At 34.2% G+C, this 26,426-nt stretch overlaps 1 protein-coding gene across 5 annotated transcripts in view; it reads right to left on the reverse strand.

Moving 5' to 3' along the window:
* The window catches only part of SETD2 (SET domain containing 2, histone lysine methyltransferase), a 132,588-nt gene that overhangs the window by 91,172 nt on the left and 14,990 nt on the right, over positions 1 to 26,426 (reverse strand). For 4 of the 5 annotated variants that reach the window (XR_004233112.1, XR_004233113.1, XM_031960600.1 and 1 more), the window contains exons 2-3: positions 7,531 to 7,546; positions 1,113 to 5,539 (exon numbers count right to left, since the gene is read on the reverse strand). Coding sequence is in view for 3 of the 5 variants with exons in the window: in XM_031960600.1 (XP_031816460.1) it covers positions 1,113 to 5,539; positions 7,531 to 7,546 (4,443 nt within the window). In the remaining 2 variants the exon portion in view is untranslated. Of the gene's footprint in view, positions 1 to 1,112; positions 5,540 to 7,530; positions 7,547 to 13,576; positions 13,664 to 26,426 lie in introns of those variants that run through there. The other variant, XM_023497992.2, reaches the window with a different exon arrangement.

The raw sequence follows: 26,426 nt of genomic DNA on the forward strand, positions 1-26,426 counted from the left end.
TAAGCAGAAACTGAATGGCTGTCTTCGAGGCTGTAAAACAGATTTTTCACCAAGTGGGAGAGTTCAACTAAATAAATCTCTAAGGTATCTTATAATTCTTAAGATTCCACAACTGATTTTAGAACTCCAAAAGTAAGCCACTGGCCCAATAAGGATGCTCAAATTACAATAACACTTATTCTTCCATCTGGTAATTTCAATATATACATATATATCTAGCTTTCCAAAGAAGGATAAAAAACCCAAATTTCAGTTGCCATTCTATGTATTATTTTTGACTCAAAAAATTATATACTTTTGTGAGGCTCCTATTAATTCTATCATGTAACTAGCACTGGACACTCTAGAATTCAACCTTAAATCCTAAAGGTAATTAATGTATAGGACAATTAAAATAGAAGATTCTTTTACATATTATAAAAAAAAAGTTAATTTAAAGGAACCTAATGAACTATTTAAAACAAAGGTAGACATATTAGGAATTTTTAATAGAAGTGTTTTCATATTCTTGTTAATTTGGATAATTATATACATAACCTATGATTGAGTTACTTGTTACTATGGATTTGTGAGGCAATAATATGTTCTGAATTTTTATTTTATATACATACATACATACATACATATATATATATATATATATACACATATATAAAATAAAAAAGATATAAAATTTATATAAAATATATAAAATCTGATTTCTCAAATTTGGAAAGGACAAAAGAAAACTATAAAAGTTTCTATTTTTTTAAAAAAAAGTACTGTGAAGAATAATTTCCAAGAATCAAGTACATCATTCGGGAGTTCAACAGAAGAATCTTAAAGAAAAAAATTTGAACTTATAAACTAAGGAAAAAAGTAACACAGATAAAAAACAAAAATGGCCACATTTTTTCACAAAGTAGCATATGCAATTTTTTTTTTAATTCCAAAATAAAAACACCCTCTTTTACAAATCAAAAAGAGGGACAAGTAATTTTTATGCCTCAAAATGAAAAATAAGGGTCAGTTAAACTTCTAATTTGTCAACTTTAAAAATAAATACTAAATTCCAAAATTTTGAGATGCAAAAATTAGACAAACTGTTATTGAATACCTGCTGTGTCACTTACCTTTCTGTTAAGTACACATTTTCTTCAATTAGGTCAAAATAACAAGGCATTTTCCCCTGCCTGGCACATTCTTTCCAACGCTGTGGGTCCCTGAAGTCATCCATAACACACAGTGGACCAACCAATGCTGAACCTGAGGGTAATGTTTCCAACTGCTCTACCTCCATTCTCACTTTTTTCCTGTCTTGCATATCAGAATCACTTTCCGAGTCACTTTCTAATTCCTGCCGTCTTTTCTTTGGAGGCCCTCGATCTTTCACATCACCTTTTTCCAGGTTCTTTGGAGGGACTTTCTTTTCATTTACAATTGAAAGCTCTTTAATGGAATTGCTACTTATTTCATGTGCTTGCACAGAGCCTTTCTCCTTATGAAGATGTGCAAGAAATTTACTAGATTGGTTGGAAAAATGATGTCTGCGAGGATCATCCCAATTTTCCTCATCTTCTTCATGGTCATTTGTTAAGGAATCTGGTACATGTCCCTGTGCTCTATCATACATCATCCCAGAAGGCCTATTCAATCTTGGATCCCAATAGCCATTGCCTTGCCAGTAATTATGTGTGCCACGGTATTGTTCTGTACTTTGTTGATAGTTGTAGCCAGTATATATTCCATAGCTGCTATCAGGCTGCTGATAAGTGGTACTGGGTTTTTCTGGTTGGGAGAAGTCCCAACCCAGATTACCGAGGTCTTCTGCTGAATGGAAACCATCCACTCTGGAGAAATCCCCTGAGGAAGAAAAATTATCTGACTCTGTTTTTCCTAGTCTACTGTCAGGCCTATTAGGGAAATTATTCTGTTGCCGAGATTTTGTAAGGATACCTTCAAAACCATCAGAAGAATAAGCTGGTACCTCCTCTTGCTGCCTCAGGATGGGTTTAGTTATAATTAATGACTCTTTAGACACATTTCTTTCTTCTAGATTTTTCAGACCAATTCTATCAGATGCAACATCTGCTTGACTTGTACTATCAACTCCATCACTCTGAGGCTGAGCACCTTCTAGCTCAAGGTCCTCCATGTGTTTTCTGCTTGGCTCCATATAAGGAAGATCTGGACTTTTATCTGCTCCTTTGCTAAAAGAGAACTTCTCAGTCTGAGAACAATTTTTGCTCATCATTCCCTCAAATCTTTCTTCATAAGGTTTACTTGATTCTGGTCTGTCATCTTCCCAATGGTCAGAATAGTGCCTATTAACTTGGCTGCTTTGAGATGAACAAGGACTGGTTTCTTCCATGGGTAAAGTAGAATTCTTTGGCACAACAACAACAGATTGGAGACGGTTCCTTGGAATACTGCTGTCATCAGAATCTGTATCCTCTGTATCACTTTCATCACTTGTGCTCTGTGAAGAATCAGAATAATCTCCATGGTTGGGAGAAACAAACTCTGATGTATTACCACTGCTATCACATTTAGGGCCACGAGCAATACTACCTCCTCCTTCTTCTACAGTTCTACTCATTTCACAAGATGAAAACAAAGGCTCAGAAACACCAGAATAAAACATGTTTCTACTTCCTTCCTGTTTGTTAAATGGCCCTTCTGTGGAGACAGCTCTTTCTCTTCCACTGGGAAACATGACATCTTCTACTTCTTCTACCTCCTCTGCTTGCAAAGACTCCATAGGCAGTACACTATTATGTCTATTCTTCCAAGGTACAATTCTTTTTCTTGTTTCAGGATTTATTTGCTGTTCATCCAATTCTATTATTTCTCTTCCTGGGTGTTTGAGAAATTCTGTGCTTTGGTTTTGTAGAACAGTATCCACACCAAGAGGCAAGTTCCCCTCAGTGTGTTGTATGACAGGTGGATTGTCTACTTTGACTCCTAATGTAGGACTACACACAGAAGCAACACTTGAACTTTCTACAGGTGAATTTGAGTCACAAGGGTTAACAGACACTGACTTTACCCTAACCTTTTGCTCAGATTCTTCAGTTGTGGGCTGTACTGAATGAAGAGTCTTGTAGTTTTTATTGTCACATATTACAGACTGTACCTCTGAATCTTGGTTCATAAGTGTGTTTGGGATAACCTTTATAACTGCAGGCTCAATAGTTTCAGTTTCAAGTTGATACAAACAAGGGCTATTGTCATCTAAATTATTACAAGAACCCAAATCTTTGGTTTTACAGTAAGAAACTCTCAAATCAACTGATTCTTTAACTGTTTTAGAATAATCTACATTTATAACTGGAAATGAACCAAATTTATCTTGTTGTGAAGGAACTGAAGGATCCATTTCTTTAAGTGAGCTGTTTAACTCACTGTGATGTACAAAAGAATCATCCAAATTCTTTTCTTTAGACCTGTTTACATTTTGAAATCCATTTGATGGTAATACGCATGATTTATTAGTTTTTATCAAAGGAGATACCTCTGATTTATTTATACTATCATCTGAAGACGTAAAAATATCCTCAGTTTTAGAGACACAGAAAGTGGCTAAATCAGATCCCTCCCCAGGAGATCCATTTATATCTAATTCCATGGGACAATAAGTTCTTAATTGATCATGTTTTCCTTTAGATAAAGTGTCTGATTCCTTAATACTATCATGGCTATCATTTCCCATAAATTCAGACTTAAAAATAGGAGATTCACCTAGCTTTTTAAAAGTTGGTGAATCATTTAATCGATTTGTTGAAGAAGGACATAAAGTTTTATCTCTTTCAGGAATTTTTACCATTTTAAATTCATTAGATTTTGAACAAGTCTGTAAATTTAAAGAGTGAGACTGATGTTTAATTTCCTCAGTTGATTCTGTACAACAGAAAGAACTTTTAATTTTATCAGGCTTTTGTGTACTCTTCCATGGAACAGATTTATTACGGGAAGCATTAGTATCATGTTTAGAGTAAGATGCACCTCTCCGACATCCCATCTCATTAGGAGGAGAGCAACATCTTTTCATTAATTCATTTTCTGAAGTCCTTTTTGATTCTCTTTCTGGTTTTGAGGAATACTTTCCTCTTTTCTCTGTATCCATGTGGAAGGATTCAATTTTGCTGTCCCGATCAGATTTAGAGTAAGTAGATGTCCTTGAGTCTCTGTAAAATGAAGAATGGGAAGATGTACGTCTTGAGTCACTAGACCTAGAATATATCTTCTTATATTCCTCTTCTGAATCAGAGCTCTCTCTCATCCTATTATCTGCATAAGAACGAGAATATCGTGGCCTCTCTCTATAAGGGGAGCTCCTATGGTATCTTCTTTCAGACTCATAATAATGTGAGCGCTCTGACCGAGAATAGGAAGAACTAGTTCTAGATCCTCTCTCAGATCTAGAGCGAGACCTGCTCCGCCTTCTCTCTCTCTCTGATCTAGAACGGGAAGACATATAACGAGAATCTCGATCTAGTTTTGAGTAACTAAAATGCTTATCATCTCTCTCAGTTTTGGATCTTGAAGGTTTTCCTAAATCTTCACCTTTTAAGGTAACTAAGCTTTTTTTTGAATCTCTTTCCTTTTCCATACTTGCTGAATTCTTAAAATCATGTGACCGTTGACTTGAGGAAGTCTGTACAGAATCTTCATCTGATTCTGAACCAAGAAACATGCCTTCAGATTGTGAGAATTTCTTCTTAGAACTTGTTTTTTTAGAACACAGAGAACTCTTTGAACTATCTGGAGTTTCTTCTTCCTTCCCAATATGGGAGTCTTCTTTTTGTGGAGATATATCTACTTTCTCAGATACATTCTGAGATACTATATCTAAGAGTTCAGAAGAACATGTATCTTGCTTAGTGTCCAATTCTAAAGATTCTGGTACTACTATATTTAAAGACTCTTTTGAGGCTCTAATTGCTACATCTATTGGTAGGGATTGTAATGATGTCCCCACTGGTACTGATGTTGGTATTTGTGGCAAGGCTGTTGTTACTGATATTGGTGCTGGTGGTGACGGTGTTCTAACTTGTAGGGCTGAGGGTGGTGGAGGGGGTGACTGTGGTGGTGACTCTGCCACTACTGATTCTGTTACTACTGGTGATGGTATTATGGAAAGAGATGGTGATGCTGCTACTGGTGTAACAGCATTTAATAGTGGCTTAGATGTAACATGAAGCAAATGTTTCTTAAAATGGATTTTGCCCAATTCCACCTTTGGTTTTGGTGGGGAAGATTCTTCTGCAACAGTTGAAGTATCTGCAGGGTCCATTTTGATTTTGGGAACAAAATCTGCTTGAAGGGGAACAGCTGGGGAATTTGGAGTGTCATTTTGCTTATCATTTCCAAGTGCTGTTAGAAACCTGTTTTGCAAAGTTTTCTTTGTAAGGCTGAAGCTGAATGAAACCTTCTGTCGCCCTTGCTCCTCCAGGTTCACCTTTGTCTTGGTGCCTTTAGGCAGAAATCGACTAGATGCAACACCTTTGAACATTGGACCTTTGATGAAACCCATTTTCTGCACATTTTCAATCTTTCCCTGTATTGAACAAAAACAAGTAGTCATTACTACAATAGTTCCTTTAAACTAGGTTGCTTGGTGTGAATTTTCAATGAACGGTGAAAATAAATTCAAAAGCCTTTTAACATCTGAGAAAATTACTTTCTTACTTATTATGGGAATTGTGATATTATATGAATAAATTTTTTTTCACATCATAATTAAAAACTACTACTTAGAACTCTGGAGAATCGAGTAAAAGAGAACACAAGCAAATAGGTAGAACTGATGAGGGCTCCTCTAGTGAGGATACCTGAGAAAAGTTCAACAATGAGTGAGCTTAGATATGGGAAAGAGATGAAGGTGGCTTGGCTGCAGACTCTGGGAGAGAATTCTAGGGGATGACAGTGCTACAGACAATAGGTATAGATGTTAGCATAAATGAAGATTGGTTAAGCTTCTGTTTCCCTTAGAAAATCCGAAAAGGGTGGCATGCTTTCTCAGAAACAGCAGAGTGGAGGGAGAAGCAGAACCCCATATACCATTGCACAGTAAACACTAGAAGAACCAAGTAAGAGAACAGATCACAGGATCGTAGGTTCAGAGTTTGAAAGGATTTTTAGATGTTATCTAGTTCAACCCCTTCATTTTACAGATGAGGAAACCAAGGATCAAAGAGGCTACGTGACTTGCCCAAGGTTGCACAGGTAGTACATAGCAGAAACAGGATTCAAACCCAAGGGTACAGGTAGGCCAAGTCCTGAGACATACACAGAGAAAAAAAGGGGTAGCAAGCTATGGAGCCAGCCCAGATCAAAGTAATTCCAAGAAACCTCATCAACAAGAGGCTTCCTGCATCTCCCACACAAACCTCTATTTATTTTAACCTTAATATTCATCCGAGAATATGAGCCAAAATGATGGCATTTCAAAAGTTTTATCACAAATATTCCTCAGGATCTACTTTATAGAAAAAAGCAAAAAGTTGTATTAAGTAAATTAAAATCCCTTTTTGTGTGATTAATGCAATTAACATAAAACTATCAAGACCAAAAGCTAATAATATCACAAATCAGAAAAGGGCTACTCTCCTTCTCAAACTGTAGCATACATTTTTTTGGGATCTTAAGAGATAATCTAATCCAATATCTTCATTTTATAGGGAGAGAAAAACTGAAGTCCAGTTAGATTCAAATTTTTTCCCTGAGTGCCATAGCTGGTGCTAGCAACCACAACTACAACCTAGGCTTCCTACAGGACCTGCATCAAGTGCTCTTCCAATTATCATTATGACATGTCCATTTTTATGTACAAATATAGATATGACAATCTTAAAAGACTGCCCCAAATTGTACCAAGTAGGAATGCAACTCTTGAAAGAAAACATGTGGGGAAAGGTTCTACAATGACTTTGGCGTTCCATACCTTTTTGTGCTTTTTAACAATCCTAGTCCCTTCCTTAAGATTTGATGTTTTTCCTTTTTTTCTAGTTAATGCTTACACTTGCCTTACCACAAATAAATCTATAAAGACAAAAAGCCCTAGAAAGCTTCTAACATTACTTTATAAATAAGAATATCAATGGCCTTTGTATATCAAAGAATTTTTTAAAACACCAAAACACTAACCTTTTGTGAAGTATGAGAAATAGGGGATGAGGAATTAATTCAGGTTATCATACCATAATTCTTAGAAAATTGTAAATAAAATGTACTTTAACGTGAGAATGGGACACTTAACAAAATTCAGTCTGACAAATAGTCAATTTATCACCAAATTCATTTTAGTAAAATTATCAATGCAAAGAATTCTGAAATCAGTTTAAGTTTTTAAGAACACAAAAGACCAGAATCCCTGAAACCTAAGAATTACTAAAGATTGAGTTAAACTAGGCAAAATTATCCTTAATTCATTTTAAGTGCAAGAAATTCCTTATGAAATTAAGTTTATTTTTGCAGCTTATATCCAAATCTAAAATACAAAAGCCAGCCACTCCACAACTTTTAAAAAACTGATTCAACTGTACTCACCTCATTTTCTTCTTCTCTATTGTAATCCAGCCAAGAACACATGTAAAAGAAAACAGAAAAAAAAAAATTGTAAATATTACAGAATTTTCTGAAATGGAAGAAGGCAATGCTTAAGAGTTGTTTTTTCCCTGAACCCCAAAATATATATCTCTTAAAACTATGTCAGAAAGAGGATTTTAAAACGCGCAATCTGAATAAAGCGTATGTTTCCAATCATAAGGATCTAATATTTCTAGTATTTCAGTGAAACACTGATACCATGACAATGGTAGAGGGGATTAATATTCTATATAATTAAACACATAAAGCACCAGATTCTATCATATTTGACCTATCATTGAATATAAATACCAGCCACTAAACCAGCCTACAACAACTGCATTGGTGGGTATCATGTTATTTTTTATGATACATTGCTGTATCAACCACAAATCTTCATTTAAGTATCAAAACATTTTAGTATTAACAATTTTATTCATTCATTAACCAATTAAGGAGACAAAATTAGTATATAGTTCCCACCTTCCAAGAGGTCACAATGTATGCTAGGAAAACTGGAAATTTGGCATAAACCAACATCTCGCTCTATATACACTATGACAAAGTCAAAATAGATAAGTGATTTAGACATAAAGATGATATAAATAGATTAGAGGAGCATGGAAAAACGTACACGAGGTCTATGGATAAGCAAGAATTTATGATCAAACAACAGAAAGGAGATTACAAGAAGTAAAATGGAAAAATTATCCAAGTTTTTGTACAAATAAAATTTATGTGACCAAAATTAGAAGGGAAATAGGAAAGTAAGAGGAAAAGCTGCAACAAATTTCTCTGGTAAAGGTCTCATTTCTCAAATATATATGGAACTCAGCCAAAATTATTTAAAAAAAAAAAAAAACAAACCAAGAGCCATTATTCAATTAATAAATTGAAAACATATATAAACAGGCAGTTTTCAGAGACGTAATCAAGACAATCAACACATGAAAAAAATACTCCAAATCCCTACTGATTAGAGAAATACAAATCAAAATCTAAGATGTCACCCCACAACTATCAAATTAATTTAAGTGACAGAAAAGGAAAATATCAGTTGCTAGAAGAAACGTGCAAAAATTGGGACATTACTACACTGCTGTTGGATTGTGAACTAATTCAACAATTCTGGAGAACAAATTGGAATTATGCTCTAAAGAGCTATAAAACTTCACATATTTTGACCTAGCAATACCACTTGTTGATGAGATGTCCAACTCTTCATGACTCCAATTTAGAGTTTTCTTGGCAAAGACACTAGAGTGGTTTGCCATTTTCTTCTCTAGCTCACTTTTTACAAATGAGAAATTTGAGGCTAACAGGGTTAAGGTTAGTGTCTATAGTCACATTTGAACTCAAGTCTTCCTGACTCATTGGTCGGCACTTTATCCAGTATGCCACTTAGCTGTAATACCACTACTAGATCTGTATCCCAAAGACATCAAAGAAAAGGAAAAAGGATCTATTTGTATATTAAAAAAAAGTTTATATAGTAGCTCTTTTTATGGTGACAAAGAATTTGAAATCAAAGGAATGTCCATCACATGAAAAAAGGTTGAATAAATTGTGGTATATGACTATACTGGAATACTTTTGTGTTATAATAAATAATGAATGAAATATTTTCAGAAAAACCTAGTAATATAATGTCAAGTAAAGTAAAGTGAGCAGAAATAGAACCCTATATACAGTAAAAACAATATTATAGAAATTATCAATGTGAAAGACTTGGCTACACTGATGAATACAATGGTCAAAACGATTTCAACAGACTGATGATGAAAAATATTATTATTCATCTCCAGAAAGAGATGATAAACTTTAAATGCATACTGAAATATGTATTTTTAACTTTTTATTATTTTACTTTGTGTTTTCTTTTGCAACAGGTCTAATATGGATATATGTTTTACATGTTATCATAAGCAGGAAGGAGGAAGATAATTTAGAATTCAGAAATTTTAAGCCTTGTATTTTCCAATCACGTAAAAAAAATTTTAATAAGAAAAAAATTTTTTTTATCAAAAAAGCTTACAATTTAGTTATGTAGGCAAGAATTTCCAATTATTCATCTACCTCAAAAAATACAGTTCAGAAGTTCTTAACCACTTTTTTGCCTTTTCTTAGCATCCCTCTTAAGACTAGTTAGTGCCTATCTTCTGAAATTATTTCCAATTGATCCTGTGTATATATCTTATTTATACATAGTTATTTGCACACTGTCTCCTCTTTTAAACTGCGAGGTCCTTAAGAGAAACAACCAGTTTTTTGTTTATCTTTATATCTCCAGCACATACTAAACACTTAATAAACACTTAAAACAAACACCTGATTAATCTTTTCACAACCCTTTCTCCCCTCCACCTCTAAAGGCCTATGAAATTTATTATATGAACCACATGTTTTGGCACATAACTCATTCAATATTTGTTGAGCATTGATCAAATTGAACACCTAATTTAAGAAAAACACCAAAGAATAAAAAATAGTACCATCTTCATAGTATTTTTAAGAATAATAAAAAGAAAGTAAAACTATCTAATACAATGAAAAAAATCTGAAAGTGAAAATAAGTAGTGGGGGGGGAAGGGAAAAAATGATAGGATAATGAAACATGCACAAAACATTGTAGGCCTAAAAGCAGCCACCAATTAAAAAAAGTTAAAGCTCAAACTCACCTGTCATTTAATCCCAACAATCCATCAAAATCCCTACACCCAATATTGGACAATACTATTAATATTTAGAAGAATAAGGAAGGCTTTAGAGAGATTGACAACAGATGTACATTTATTCATTTTATATGTAGCTGTTTGCCTTATCAAATAAACTGAATTTTAAAACAAATTTTTAAAGTTAAATAAAATCAATTCAAGAAGCTAAAAGTGAAACCCATAGTTTCAAAGTTTAGGTAATAAAAAAAGAGTAAGAGATTCTAATAAAACGACAAATTTGACCTCATTATATATTACTGAAACGTGTTAGGAAAGAAAAAAAAATCTATGACTCTGGATAGGTATACCTTAATAAAAAGGAAACAAAATCAATACAGTGGAAGGGGAAGCAAAGTAGCAGTGTATATTTTAATAGTATAGTCAATCATAAAAGAAAAGAAACCAGATGATGAAGCATATTTGGTTGAAAGCCAATGGAAGAAAAAATAGAATTCTTGATCACTTTTATTCCCACAAACCACTTGAATATAAAGAAGAAATAGACGACAAGTTGTGGGAAACAGATTATAGGCCTGGCACAAAGATATATAATAGTAAAGCAGTGGTAGAGACTTCATTTATTCAGACATTAACTGAAGCTCTTTCTGTCCCCTCCTCCCCTCAAAAAAAGAGGAAGTCAAGGTTAAGAGCATTTATTGAGCTCAAACTATCAATCAGGAACTGTGTCAAATACTGAGGATATAAAGAAAGGAGTAAAGTCCCTGCCCTCCAGGAGCTTACAATCTAATGGGAAAGACAATATGCAAACAATTACATAAATACAAGATAATTGTAAAGAAGGATTAGAAAAGGTTTCCTAACTGGGACATTGATGCATTGTTGGTGGAGTTGTGAATGAATCCAACCATTCTGGAGAGTAGTTTGGAACTATGCTCAAAAAGTTATCAAACTGTGCATACCCTTTGATCCAGCAGTGTTACTACTGGGCTTATACCCCAAAGAGATACTAAAGAAGGGAAAGGGACCTGTATGTGCATGAATGTTTGTGGCAGCCCTTTTTGTAGTGGCTAGAAACTGGAAACTGAATGGATGCCCATCAATTGGAGAATGATTGAATAAATTGTGGTATATGAATATTATGGAATATTATTGTTCTGTAAGAAATGACCAACAGGATGAATAAATTGTGGTATATGAATATTATGGAATATTACTGTTCTGTAAGAAATGACCAACAGGATGATTTCAGAAGGGCCTGGAGAGACTTACACGAACTGATGTTGAGTGAAATGAGCAGGACCAGGAGATCATTATATACTTCAACAATAATACTATATGATGACCAGTTCTGATGGACCTGGCCATCCTCAGCAACAAGATCAACCAAATCATTTCCAATGGACCAGTAATGAACTGAACCAGCTACGCCCAGAGAAAGAACTCTGGGTGATGACTAAAAACCATTACATTGAATTCCCAATCCCTATATTTATGCCCACCTGCATTTTTGATTTCCTTCACAAGCTAATTGTACAATATTTCAGAGTCTGATTGTTTTTGTACAGCAAAATAACGGTTTGGTCATGTATACTTATTGTGTATCTAATTTATATTTTAATATATTTAACATCTACTGGTCATCCTGCCATCTGGGGGGGGGGGGGGTAAGAGGTGAAAAATTGGAACAAGAGGTTTGGCAATTGTTAATGCTGTAAAGTTACCCATGCATATAACCTGTAAATAAAAGGCTATTAAATAAATTTAAAAAAAAAAAAAAAAAGAAAAGAAAAGGTTTCCTGCAGCCAAGAAGGATTTTAATTATGTCTTGAAGTATGCCAAGAACAGAAGGGAAAGAGTAAGAGAGAAAGCATGTCAGACTCGAGGAACAACTAATGAAAATTTTGAGACTTGGGAGATGTGGAATATCTTGTATGAGGAACAGCAAGCTGGTTGGTTACTCAGTATCTCTGGGTCATGATGTATGTGGAGATGAATCAGGACTAAGAAGTCTGAAAAATCACAAAGGGAAAGAAGCTATGAAGGGCTTTGTTTTTCTCTTTTAATCTAAGTGGCAATCTAAGTAATCCTTACTTTTAGTGTATATAGTAAATCAAATGAAATAATTTGATCATATTGTGTACTGATGCCACAATATGATCAAATTATTTCATTTGATTTACTATATACACTAAAAGTAAGCATTGCCATTTTTGTCTTTTTCTTCTTAGCATCTAACAGTGTCTGACACAAACTAAATTCTAACTGTTCCATCTCTAAATCTGAGCCTTTGATCTTACTTTAAAGCTGCCTTTCCCAATGAGGTACCTTACTGTAACTGTTAAAATAATTGCCATGTGGACTTATACTAACATAGATGGATGGATAGGCTGAGTTACTGTCACAATGTTATATACTATTATTTAAATAGGTTTACACATACACATACAGATCCTTTACCCATAAAAAGGGGAAACAATGGAAAAAGTGAAACTTTTCAGTGGTTACAGTGTTTCTGGACGAAGCACAGAAGAGATTATGTCTGTACGTATTCTCTCCAGAATATAATATTATTATCAGATAATTGTTGCTGAAGACAGCCTTGTCCTCAAACAGTTTTCACTTTCTTGGCCCAACAAAAACAAAAAATTTCCTTCACAAACATTCAACTACAGTGAAACACCGTAATCTATCATACCATATATGATATTCTTAGAACAGATACACCACTTCTCACTTGAGGCATAATTTCTGAGATAAAATGGAAGTTCATTTCTTAGGGGATAAGGTATTAAGGAACAAAAACCAGTGACAAGAGTCAAAAATAGAAATCAAGCTTCCTAAGTACAAAAATGCCTTCTCTTTCCCTTACTATTTATTTCACGTTTTTGTTTTATATAAAAAAAGAGTCTATTAGTTCTCCTGGAATTTGCATGTACAAATCTGTACATGCAAACTCAATCTAACCTCTCTAGACTTCTGCAACATAGCTATGCCATCTCCCACTCCCCCACCCCACTTCCACCCCTACCCCTACCCTCAACTTCAGTATCTCCTTGTTCTGTCCTTTGAATACCAAAATATTTATATTTTCGGGCTGTCACGTTCACAACAACAAAAATTTTATATACTTTAAAAAAAAGTGTATTTTTTCTTGGAAATGGTAGCTTTAAGAGGAAGGATGCCAGAAGAATACTACCAACAAGATAATTTTAAGAACCCCACCTCCCTCTTTCAATTTATAACCAAAGAGACAAAAGCAGGTCAGAAAGGACCTAATAACCCTCTAGGTTTTACTAACTGAACAAATGGGGGCCCACAGAGAAGTGACTCACCCTAGTCACACAGGTAAGTAGATGAGCAGAGATTGGAGCCCAGATCATCCAACTTCAAATCCAGCACTTTTTCTATTGCACTCGGCTGCCTCTCTTGGATATTACAACTCTGAAGGTGTAAATAAATTTCACAACTTTGTCTTTTGCCAGTTTTAAAATAAATGACAGCATAATGCTAATTTTTCATATACTATATATATATATATATATTTATTTAATGAGATAGGTCCAAAAGGAGTATTTTTTAAAAAATCCTATCACACTTGGCAGTCTAGAAGCCAAGATCCAAACAGGACCAACAAAAGACTGAGTTTTACCTAAATTGTTACTGATATTTGTTATCATTGCCCTACCCTAGGGCCATAGAACAATGTTCTCCAACAGTAGACACTTAGTAAATATTTGAATTTATCTGGGCCTATTGACTTTTCTTGAATTCCTGAACTTTCACCATTATGTAATGTTAATATGTGTGTATGTAACAAATTGAACACTTACATGTCTTAATAGTCTTTTGTTTTTCATTTCCGTGCCTTTTGACTTTATTTACTTCATATAAGCAATTACTTAGCATCATTTCTTTTTTTTTTTTTAATTTCCATATTTATCCTGTTGTGCAAGAAGTCAGACCAAAAGTAGAAATAAACATAAGAAGGAAACAAAAAAGGTACAAATACTATGCTTCAATTTATATTTCACTCTCTGGATGCTACTGGCATTTTCCATCTCATGTATATTAGAAGTGCCTTCAATCACTGCATTGCTGAGAAAAGCAAGCCTGCTACAGTTAATCATCACTAAATATTGTTAACTGTACAATGTTCTCTTGGTTCTGTTTACTTTACCAAGCATCACTTCATGTAAGTCTCTCCAGGCCTCTCTGAAATCAGCCTGCTCATTATTTCTTATAGAACGATGATATTCAATTACTTTCATATACCAAAACTTATTTAGCCATTCCCCAATTGGTAGGCATCCATTCAATTTCCAAAACCTTGCCACTACAAAAAGAGTTGCTACATTTTTGCATATGTGGGTCCTTTCTCCTCTTTTATGATCTCTTTGGGATACAGACCCAGTAAAGACACTGCAGGATCAAAGATATGCACAATTTTATAGCCTTTTAGATATAGTTCCAAATTACTCTCCAGAATGGTTAGATCATTTCATATCTCTGCCAACAATGTCCCCACTTTCCCACATTCTCTCCAACATTTATAATTATTTTTTCCTGTCACCTTAGCTAATCTGAGAGTTGTGAAGTGGTACCTTAGAGTTATTTTAATTTGTATTTCTCTATCAATAGTGATTTAAAGCATTTTTTCATATGACCAGAAATAGCTTTAATTTCTTTGTCTGAAAATTGTCTGTTGGATATCAATTGAAGAATGAATGTCTTTATAGTCTAACTTGACAATTCTGTACTATCTGTGACATACAAAGAAAGACAGGGGGCTCTTACAGCCATTTCAAAGCAAGTGGCTTGATTTGACAGGTACCAAATCTACTGCTTAATGACAAAGCAAAGAGAACTGCTATGTTATGATAATGCTAAAAATCATTATTAAAACCAGACCCATATCCAAAAACCAGATACATATAGCTGACAGAACCTTTGTCTTTTTTTTAACCTTTTATTCGAAAGCATAAAAGACTGAAGTCATTCTATGACCTTAAAAAAATGATAATCATAAAAAGAACATTAGTATGATGAAATAGGAACATAGAACTAGGAAAGTAATACAGAATATAAATGGAAAGAACAAAATAAAACAAAATGCTGAAAAATGATAATGACTAAGTTTGACTCCCAAAAAGATATTAGAAAATGTCTCCCAATATTTTTTTTTAACAGAGGTGGGAGTACATGACTGAATAAAGTAACATATGACATCAGTCTTTTAAAATATACTGGATGGTTTTACAGAACTTATTTTCTTCTTTCTTAAAAATTCTTGATTAAAATAATTAGAAAGGGTGGGGAAAAATGAAGGTGATATTAAAGTTATCTAAATTTAAAATAACTTTTTTTTTTTAAAGAAGGAATGGTACATATAATACCACAAGTCTAAATGTTTATTACCAACCTGTGACATGATTTTTCTTTTACTACAACTCAAAAGGACAAAAATAGAAACTTCCTCCCATAATTATGTATATATACACCTAACTCTGAACACTTGGAGGTACCATTTCCCTCTACCTCTCCTTCATATTTATTGTTTCACTGTTATCCAAAATATAATTATATTTTCAGTATAAAACAATTATATTTTCCTAAAATATGTGGAAATCTCTGGGTATAAATAATAATAATAAGGTACTTAATAAATGCTCTATTTCCTTTCCCCTTTTCAATTCATCCTCACAGCTCCTAAAGTAATTTTTCTTAAAGCAAAGGTTTGAACTCACTAGTCAAATTCCAATGGTTTCTTAATACCTCCACAATCTACTCCTCTACTGAGCACTTAAAGTCCTTCTCAACTATGTTCTAACTCACTTTTACCATCTTGGACATAGTATTTCCTTTCATATATACTAGTTAAACAGGCCTTCTTATCCATTCCTCAGAAAGGATCTTTTTTTTCTAAGCTTTAAGCAACCTTCATTACCCTCAAAATCAGCTCAAGCATTGTCTCTACTATGCTGGTGTGTCTTTATTATTATATGATAGAATACCCTCCCTCCATTACTGTTTTTACAAATTTATTTTGTATATACTTATACATCCATACATTTGCCTATGGTCTCCCCCATCAGCATGTAAGCTCCCAGAAAGCACAGGTCACTTTTTTCCCCACTAACCTTAGTATCCCCCAAGGCCCTCTTCTCTCTCAATACTATTTCACCTACTGATATCATCAGCTCCCATGGATTCAATTCCCATTTCTATGCTGATGAGTCTCAAATTTACTTATCTAGCCTCAGTGGCTCTGATGACCTGCAATCTAACATCTCTAACTGCTTACTAGTTATCCTGAACTAGATGATTTATAGATGTCTTTAATTCCCACATCCAAAACTGAATCATTATCTGTCTCCCCCAACCCTCTCTTCTAACTTCCTTATTTCTACTGAGAGTTATCTTCCATATCCAATCTGTTTCCAAAAATCTATCGATTTTAGATTTTACCTCCACAGCATTTCTTGCATTTGCCCTCTTGTGAAACTGCCACCAACCTTTGTTCAGGTTCTAATCCGAGTTACTGCAATAGCCTACTGATTGTTTTATCTGTCAAATCTGTCTCTCACACACACACACACACACACACACTCTCTTCTCCTCGCCCCCCCCCCCCCCCTCCCCCCCCCCCCCCCCCCCCCCCCCCCCCCCCCCCCCCCCCCCCCCCCCCCCCCCCCCCCCCCCCCCCCCCCCCCCGCCCCAATCTCTCTCTGTCTCTCTCCCCATCTCGGTCTCTCCCATCATCTCTCTAGGATCAGAATACTTTAGAATACCCCATCAATCACTTTCAGGCATTTCCATTGCTGTCCCCAGGCATGAAATTCTTTCTCCCTCCCTCCCCTCCCCCCCAATCTCCACCACCTGGCGGCTTTATACTTCCAGCTAAAACCTCAAGTACTGGAAAAAGTTTCCTCCATTCCTCCCCCCCTACCCTGTCCTCCTAAATACAAGCGCCTCCCTTCTGCTAACTACCTCTGACATATCCTGTATATATTTTCTTAGATATTAATTGTTTGTATATTCTTTCCCCAATTGTACTGCGCTCCTAAAGTACAGGTACTATCTTCTGCCTTTCTTTGTATCCTACAACTTAGCACAGTGCCCGGTACATTATTGACCAATTAGTTATATAACTATCTCATCTAACACCTCTTATTGGCTAAAGTGAATCTATACTGAGCTTCCATACATATTTAATGAAAATCATTCTCCATTATAAAAACCTAGTTTTCCCAAATAGCATCACATCATAGGATAGGCCATGAAAGGCAGCATGCTAAAATGAAAAACCGCAGGTCTGAAGTCATGAAGTTTGAATCTTTTGAACAAATCAGTCTTTTCCTTATCTGTGTAGAATGGATAATAAATAACACTTTCCATACAGGCTCACTGTTATGATCCAGTAAGACCAAGTCTATAAGACAACTGTAAAATATTTCATTCAAACATAAGCAATTTTTACTACTGCTATCATCAAAATTTTTATCTGGCCTAAACAAAAAATTACCAACAAGTTTAATACTTGCAAGTTGCAATTATACAGGACTTAATAGTACTTTCTTACAACATTGTTAAGAGAGGTACTTCAAATACATTTATTCCATTTAGAGATGTGGAAACAGACTCAAAGAAGTTGGCATTAGTTAAGTTGCACCAGAGACAGTATTCAACCAAGTCCTTTCAAATTGAAGTCTCATGGTCTTTCTTTATGGCCATAATGCTATACCATATTGCCTATCTAACTAGGCTAAAGATTTGGTTTACTTTTCTTTCTAGGACTAATACTGAAGATTCTGAAATTTATATATGGATCCAAAGATACCAGACTAAGAACTCCCTACATATATGTGTGTGTATGTAAATGTGTGTGCACACATATGTATTCTCCAGAAAAAATCCTGATTCAATTACATCACTTAAGAGTTAGGATAGCAACTGAAACAAAATTCTATGGAAAACTCAAATCATCTACAACATTAAGAAAGAGGTATAGACTGCAAAGAAATCAATGAGGGAAAAGACCTATATGTTCAAAATACTTATAGCAGCTTTTTATTATCGTGGTCAAGAACTGGAAACCAGAATGAAACTATCAACTGGTGAATGGCTAAACAAAGTATGGTGTATAAATATAATGGAATACTATTGTGCTATATGAAATGAAAAAAACTGCTTCAGAGAAATCTAAGAAAACTTATAGGAAATGAACAACTGAAGAGAGCAGAACTAAGAACAATTTACACAAAGTTATCTTCAAAAGTTTCAAAGTTATCTTTGAAAGACAACAAAATTCTGATCAATGCAATGGCTAAAAATTACAGGGCACCAATGACGATACATGCTTGCTACCCACATTTGATGGCTTACATAGAGAACTGACTCAAATTTACATTAAGAATACAAGTCATAAACCCAAAGATCCTAACTTTTGGGATAAGAATTCTTATTTGACAAAAACTGCTGGGATAACTGGAAATTAGTATGGCAGAAATTAGGCACGGACCCACACTTAATACCGTATACCAAGATAAGATCAAAATGGGTCCATGATTTAGGCATAAACTACGAGATTATAAATAAATTAGAGGAACATAGGATAGTTTATCTCTCAGACTTGTGGAGGAGGAAGAAATTTGTGACCAAACATCAACTAGAGACCATTACTGATCACAAAATAGAAAATTTTGATTACATCAAATTAAAAAGCCTTTGTACAAACAAAACTAATGCAAACAAGATTAGAAGGGAAGCATCAAACTGGGAAAACAAGATATCTTCAAAGTTAAAGGTTCTGATAAAGGCCTCATTACCAAAATACATAGAGAATTGACTCTAATTTATAAGAAATCAAGCCATTCTCCAATTGATAAATGGTCAGAAGATATGAACAGACAATTTTCAGATGATGAAATTGAAACTATTTCCACTCATATGAAAGAGTGTTCCAAATCACTATTGATCAGAGAAATGCAAATTAAGACAACTCTGAGATATCACTATACACCTGTCAGATTGGCTAGGATTACAGGAAAAGATAATGATGAATGTTGGAGGGGATGCGGGAATACTGGGACACTGATACATTATTGCTGGAGTTGTGAATGAATCCAACCATTCTGGAGAGCAATCTGGAATTATGCCCAAAAAGTTATCAAACTGTGCATACTCTTTGATCCAGCAGTGCTACTACTGGGCTTATACCCCAAAGAGATACTAAAGAAGGGAAAGGGACCTGTATGTGCCAAAATGTTTGTGGTAGTCCTGTTTGTAGTGGCTAGAAACTGGAAAATGAATGGATGCCCATCAATTGGAGAATGGTTGGGTAAATTGTGGTATATGAATGTTATGGAATATTATTGTTCTGTAAGAAATGACCAGCAGGATGATTTTAAAAAGGCCTGGAGAGACTTACATAAACTGATGCTAAATGAAATGAGCAGAACCAGGAGATCATTATATACCTCAACAACAATACTGGATGAGGATGTATTCTGATGGAAGTGGATTTCTTCGACAAAGAGAAGATCTAATTCAGTTTCAATTGATCAATGATGGAGAGAAGCGGCTACACCCAAAGAAAGAACACTGGGAAATGAATGTAAACTGCTTGCATTTTTGTTTTTCTTCCCGGGTTATTTCTACCTTCTGAATCCAATTCTCTCTGTGTAACAAGAGAACTGTTAGGCTCTGCACACATATATTGTATCTAGGATATACCGTGATCTATTTTACATGTATAGGACTGCTTGCTATCTGGGGGAGGGGGTGGAGAGAGGAACAGAACAGAAGTGAGTGCAAGGGATAATGTTGTAAAAAATTACCCTGGCATGGGTCTGTCCATGTTCTAAACATGTTCTGTTTTAAAGTTATTAAAAAAAAAAAAAAAAAAAGAAATTCTTTTGGATGATTTCTCCCAAAGAGAATTCTGATTCTATCTGAACAATCAATTTAAAAACTTGTTCTTGAAATCAAGCCAAGTGGATTGTGTTCTCTTATTTAGATTTGTTCTTTTTAAAAAAGTTATTTTTCCCAGAAAATTTTGAAAAAAAGTTTGTTAATCATTGTCAAAGTCTTATAGAATATTAATCTGGTAACTTAAAAAAAAAAAAAAGAAAAAAATAATACAAGTCATTCCCTAATTTATAAATGTTCAAAGAATATTGAACAAATTTTCAGATAAAAAAATTCATCACTATTGATCAGAAAAATACAAATTAAGACAACTCTAAGGTACCACTTCATACCCTCTCATTAGCTAAGGTGACAGGGAAAGATGATAAATGTTGGGACGATTTGTGGGAAAACAGGGACATTAATGCATTATTGGTGGAGTTATGAAATGATCTAAACATTCTGGAGAGCAATTTGGAACTATGCCCAAACTATCAAACTGTGAATACCTTTGCTCCAGCAGTGTCTACTCGGTCTGTATCCCAAAGAGATCATAAAAGAGGGAAAAGGAGGCACATGTGCAAAAAATATTTCTAACAGTCCTTTTTTGTAGTGGCAAGGAACTAGAAACTGAGTAGACATCCACCAATTGGAGAATGGCAAGTTATGATATATGAAGGTAATGGCATATTATTACTCTATAAGAAGATCAGCAGGCTGATTTCAGAAAACAAAGATTATGTGATGGACTTGGATCTTCTCAACAATGCAGTAATTCAAGGCAATTTCAAAAAACTTGGCTTGGAAAATGCCAATACCATCCAGAGAGAGAATTTTGGAAACTGAATATGGATCGAAACATAGTATTTTCATCTTTTTTGGTTTTTGTTTCTCATGGTTTTTTTCCCCCTTTTTGATTTGATTTTTCTTGCACAACATGACAAATATGGAACTATGTTTAAAAGAATTGTACACAGTTAACCTTTATCAGATTATATATCTTGGGGAGGGGGAGGTAAGGGAGGAGGAGAGAAAAACTTGGAATACAAAGTCTTACAAAAATGAATGTTGAAGGGGCAGCTAGTTGGTGTAGCAAATAGAGCACCAGCCCTGAAGTCAGGAGTTCAAATCTGGTCTCGGACACTTAACACTTCCTGGCTGTGTGACCCTGAGCAAGTCACTTAACCGCAATTGCCTCGCCCAAAAAAAAAAAAAAAAAATGTTGAAAACTATCTTTACATGTATTGGGGGGAAAATATCAAAAATTTCAATAAATAAATGATGATAAAGAAATAAAGATGATTACAAATACAAAAAAAAAAAATCTTAATTTTCAGTCATGGCCAACCTGAGAATGTTTTGCTTGACTAGACATACTTGTTACTTAAGTTTTCTTTTTTTCTTTTTTCACTGGGGAAGAGAGATAGTAAAGAAAATATTTTCCAATTAAAAAATACTGAAAAAAAAATTGAAAAGAAAACCAAATACAATGTAAATTACTGTAGTAGTCAAAGATTTGTTGTTTTAAAAAGCCCTACCAAATTCTGACATAAAACCTCTCTCAGGCTAGCTCCAACCACCCTTTCTTGTTTTACCAAACATTACAATTCAGTGAAATCTGGTTTCCTTGTTGTTCCTCCCCCACATTAAATGTTGCTTACCTCCACATCTTTCCACAAGCTGTTCCTCTGCTTGAATGCACTGCCATTTCATCTCCTAAATTTTCAATTAGTCCTCTTAAGATTCAGGTGAAGTAGGACCTTCTGTTTGAAGCCTGTTTCTCCCAGCTCTCATCATCCCCTTCCCCCTCCACTACCACAAACTGTTGTTTCTCCCCCCAAAATATAAGCCACTTTAAAACATCAACTGTTTCACTTATTCCTCTAGCTTCTAGGCAGGCACTTAAATGCTTATTGAGGAAAATTGCAAAAATGGTATATAAATGGAGCAGTATAGGTCAGGTCTGCCATACAATTACTGGAAGATTAACAGACCAAGTAGTGAAAAAGAAATCCAAGTAGAAACCACAGTGTGTCATTTTTCTAGCCTTAAAAATGATTCTTAATTTGGGAAGATGTGTAATTCTACAATCTTTTTCTAAGATTCTCTTTTCAAAGTTTAGCCACTAAAAGATAGGCAGATAGAATAAACATTCTCATTGATCTAGATATTAATACCCCACCCAACCTTTCAAGGAATTTAAGGTGAAACTCCTGGCCCATTATGTTCCCCTCAGCCTTGAGTAGAGATATAAATTCTTTGATTAGATTGCCCAGCGATAGGTAATTCAGAAATAAATGACATAATTACATCCCACAGTCCCTCATTAGAATAGGCCCATGTCTCATTGTAATATCCATTCTCTCTCATTACTCGTTAACCAATCAGAACTGAATGTCACCCTCAAGAAAAAGGGTGAATTGTTGAGTCCAACACTGTGATAGTCCTTGGCATTCAAAAGTATCACTGATCCTTTTATTAATAAAATGCTAGCATTATTAATAAAATGATTAATTATACCAAAACTATACCTCTCAAACGTCTTAAACATCAGTTTCATGACTCAGAAAAATTCAATAGAATCCTGAATGAATCCTCAGGGGTAGGCTTGCAACTTTGTTTTTCTAATTCTACATGACCAGGGATAAGATTGAGGACTACAGGTTGATCTACAGCTATCACTCTGAATCTGTAATGCCTCCCAGTTATAGGGCTAGGACTAGCTACTATCTAACGAAGCCAATTTTTCCAAGCTAGGTTGAGAGTCTACAAGGTGAGCTCAGACCAGGGGGCCAAGTGTTGCTGGAGTAACCAATTGGTCCAACTGAAAATTAATGTATCTATAAATCCTAGAAATCCAATGACTGCTAGGCTTATGGATGATGTAATAAAAGACGATCCATTTATAACTATCATTTGAACTGTTTTTGAATATAAACAATAAGAAAAGTATGAGAAGATTTATACTAATGAAGTAAAAGAAGCAGAACCAGGAAAACTATATACAAGAAATACCATATAACAGAAATAGAAAAACCAGAAATAAACATATTTAACATAAATAGAAAAATCAAAACTTAACATTATGGAGACATGGAACTTAGTTCCAAAGAGATAATATCTCCCTTAGCTGCAGGCATGAAGGACTTAAAGGTATGTATGAAACACTTTATAATTAGGTAATAGCTTCTTTTTCTTTATTAAAATCTTGTTACAAGAAAAGTTTGTATAGATATATGGGGAAGGGGATATGTAGAGAGAAATCAAGGTGATATAAATATCAATATAATTCATATAAAGAGAAGCATGGCAGTCAATACACTTTTTTTTTTTTTTTTTAACTCTTTAAAGTATTTCCATTCTATAATCTCACCTGGATACAGTTGTTCAGTGTTATAAAATGATATATTCGTCCCAAAAGTTAGTGGTATCTATACCATTTACAGAAAGGGAATGAGAAACCTGAGCCCAATCTCCAAGAACTTATCATCTTACAAGCAAGGCTTCTAATACATTTTGTAACTATAAAATAATGGTACTTTTCATAGTATGGTTCCTATAAAGGGTAAAGGTATGTTAATGAAAAGTTCAAGTCAGCAAATACTATCTAATTCTATCTATAACAAGACTCTATAGGTCTAAAACTTATTGTTCCTAGTTTCTTTAAAAGTCTTCCCTCCCAGAATAGTTTAAAAAATATATATGTCAAGGCAATCAAGTTAAGTGACTTGCCCAGGCTCACAGAGACATGTGTCAAGTTTCTGAAGCCATATTTAAACTCAGGTCCTCCAGACTCCAAGGCTGGTGTTCTATCCACTGTACCACTTAGCTGTTCCCCTTTCTGCCATGCTTTCTTTTAGTCTTATCAATTTTGAACTATTTCACTATGTGATATAATAAACATGTCTATACATGATAAGTACAGTGAAAAGAACAAAACTGCGCTAGCTGCAAAATTAAAAGAGAGACGCTCCCCAAAATCTTTAGAAGGAAATCTTTTAACTTTACTTTTCAATAAAAAGCTAATTTTTGGTAAAGCTTTTGAAAGGGGCATGAACTTCAACTAGGCTTACTCTCTTCAAGTTCTGCTCCAATTAAGACCAAAACCTGAAGATTTCCAATATGCCCAATGAACCTTTTAATGAAGATTAAGATTTCAGAAATCTTCTAACAGATTTACCTCAAATACCCAGCATTCTTTAAATTGAAGGATTTTTTGGTTTTTTAAACAGACCTATTAGGGAAAATAGTTTAGAACTAAAAACATTTGTCAAGGGTTTTGTCCTGCTTTTGTAGTCAAATCAAGTAATTGTTATAAGCACCTACTCCATGGCAGGCACTATAGTAGATACTGAGAATATAAAGTACAAAGAAAATAACAATACCTACTCACAATGAGCTTACATCCTAATAGGGAGAGACAATAAAGAAATATAAAAACATTCATTACATAAACATACAATTAAAGAATACATGTATGAGTGTACATATAGAGTAGTTAAATTTATTAGGAAGGAAAACAATGGCATTTGGCAAAATCAGAAAAGGATTCATGTAGATGTTATTTGAACTGCATCTTAAAGAAATTCTGAGACAGAAGAGTACCAAGTGAGTAAAAAGAGAGCATTTTGGATTATAGAGTGAAGGAAAGACAGTAATGCCCAATGAAATTGGGAAAACTAGTTTGGGGATATGTTCCACATAGAATTTCTTTTAAAAACTTTCTTTTTCATACTATAAAACTGAAAGAGAAAAATGTTGGTTAAGATTATCCCCCAATTTTTTTTTCATGATTATCTGACCGAAATGACATGGAATCTTTATTTTTAGAACCTGGATTTATGTTACTAAAATTATTTTTAAACCATGAATACATTTATTTTATTAGTATATGCATATCAACTAAGGAAAGATATCCAACATATCTTTTATTTAACTTCAATGGGTCCATGAATCAATTAACCTTGAACAATAATTTAAATATCTATTATATGCAACTTTCTGTGCGAAACTCTGGATACACAAAACAAATAAGAAATAGACTGTATCTTCAAAGAGTTTAATTTTACCATGGAAGATATACATCTATAGAAGTAAATGATGTAGGACAAGTAGCAGAACTGAGTTTCAGAAAAGGTGAAGAAGGAATATATAATAAAAGAGATAGATGGGATGATGGTTTGATGGTTTAGATTAAACTGTTAACATCAAATAAATAAGCCACTATATACTTGGAATGTGGAGCACATTAGAGTAACTTGAAATAAATATGGATAGGTAGTATACCTGAGCCATTTTTTTTAGGACGTTAAATGCCAAAGAAGTTCGTATTTATCCCAGAGATATCAGTGTTATCAGCAGATTTTTGAGAAGTATCTCTGTGACTTGGGAACCTATCCCACCTCATTTCTTCCTACTTAATTTTTCTCCATGTGATTCCATAAATCTGCTACAGAATCTCTAGTTCAGCCACTGAAAGTATTGCTCCATTTTTTACATTTCCTAAAATAATACATTCTGGATCGCTGGCTGTTTTTACTATTTGCCCAATTGTAGCATCGTACAAGAGCTATCCACAAATTCACAAAATTATGGATTAAATTTAATGAGTTTCCCATCTAAATTCATGTCAAAACCTGGCACTATGCATTCTTTATTCACTTTATTTTTTGAGTATACATACATTACTAAGCTAATTTCCTTTTAAATGGCCCAAGAGCATTCTTGGAGTTTAGTGGTAGAACCAAAATATTATTGATATATAGATACATTTGGAAAACTTTGCCCATTTTCAGGAAACCTTCCATTTGGGCTTCTCGGAGCATTCTCCCAACTGGCATACTTTCATTAAGTACCTCTTTCACACCTCACTTGATACTGAAACCTAAAGAAGTCTGAAAGAAAACAATTCCCTGGTTTCATCTATTTAAGTAAACTTTCACCAAGAACTTTTACTAAGCTCTTAACTTATGCATAGGTCAGCAGGTTAAAATAGATTTCTTAAAGTCTAATTGCTTTATCAAGTACACAATGAAGGTTTTTGAATTGTTTACAACTATAAAATCTAACTGAAAATAAGGTTTGCCATACAAAATCTATTCTATTTTTCAGTAATACACACCATGCCAAAAAAAAAAAAACAAAAAACTTTCTTAAGAATCTAAAATTGTTTTTACTGGTGGAAAATGTCTTTTAAAATTTTGATGGTACACCAATTTAAATAAACATGATTAAACTACTGATTTAAAGATTTTGCTATTCCAAGACTTTATAAGT

Source organism: Sarcophilus harrisii, chromosome 1 (assembly GCF_902635505.1).
Source record: "Sarcophilus harrisii chromosome 1, mSarHar1.11, whole genome shotgun sequence".
Classification (NCBI taxonomy): Eukaryota; Metazoa; Chordata; class Mammalia; order Dasyuromorphia; family Dasyuridae; genus Sarcophilus; species Sarcophilus harrisii.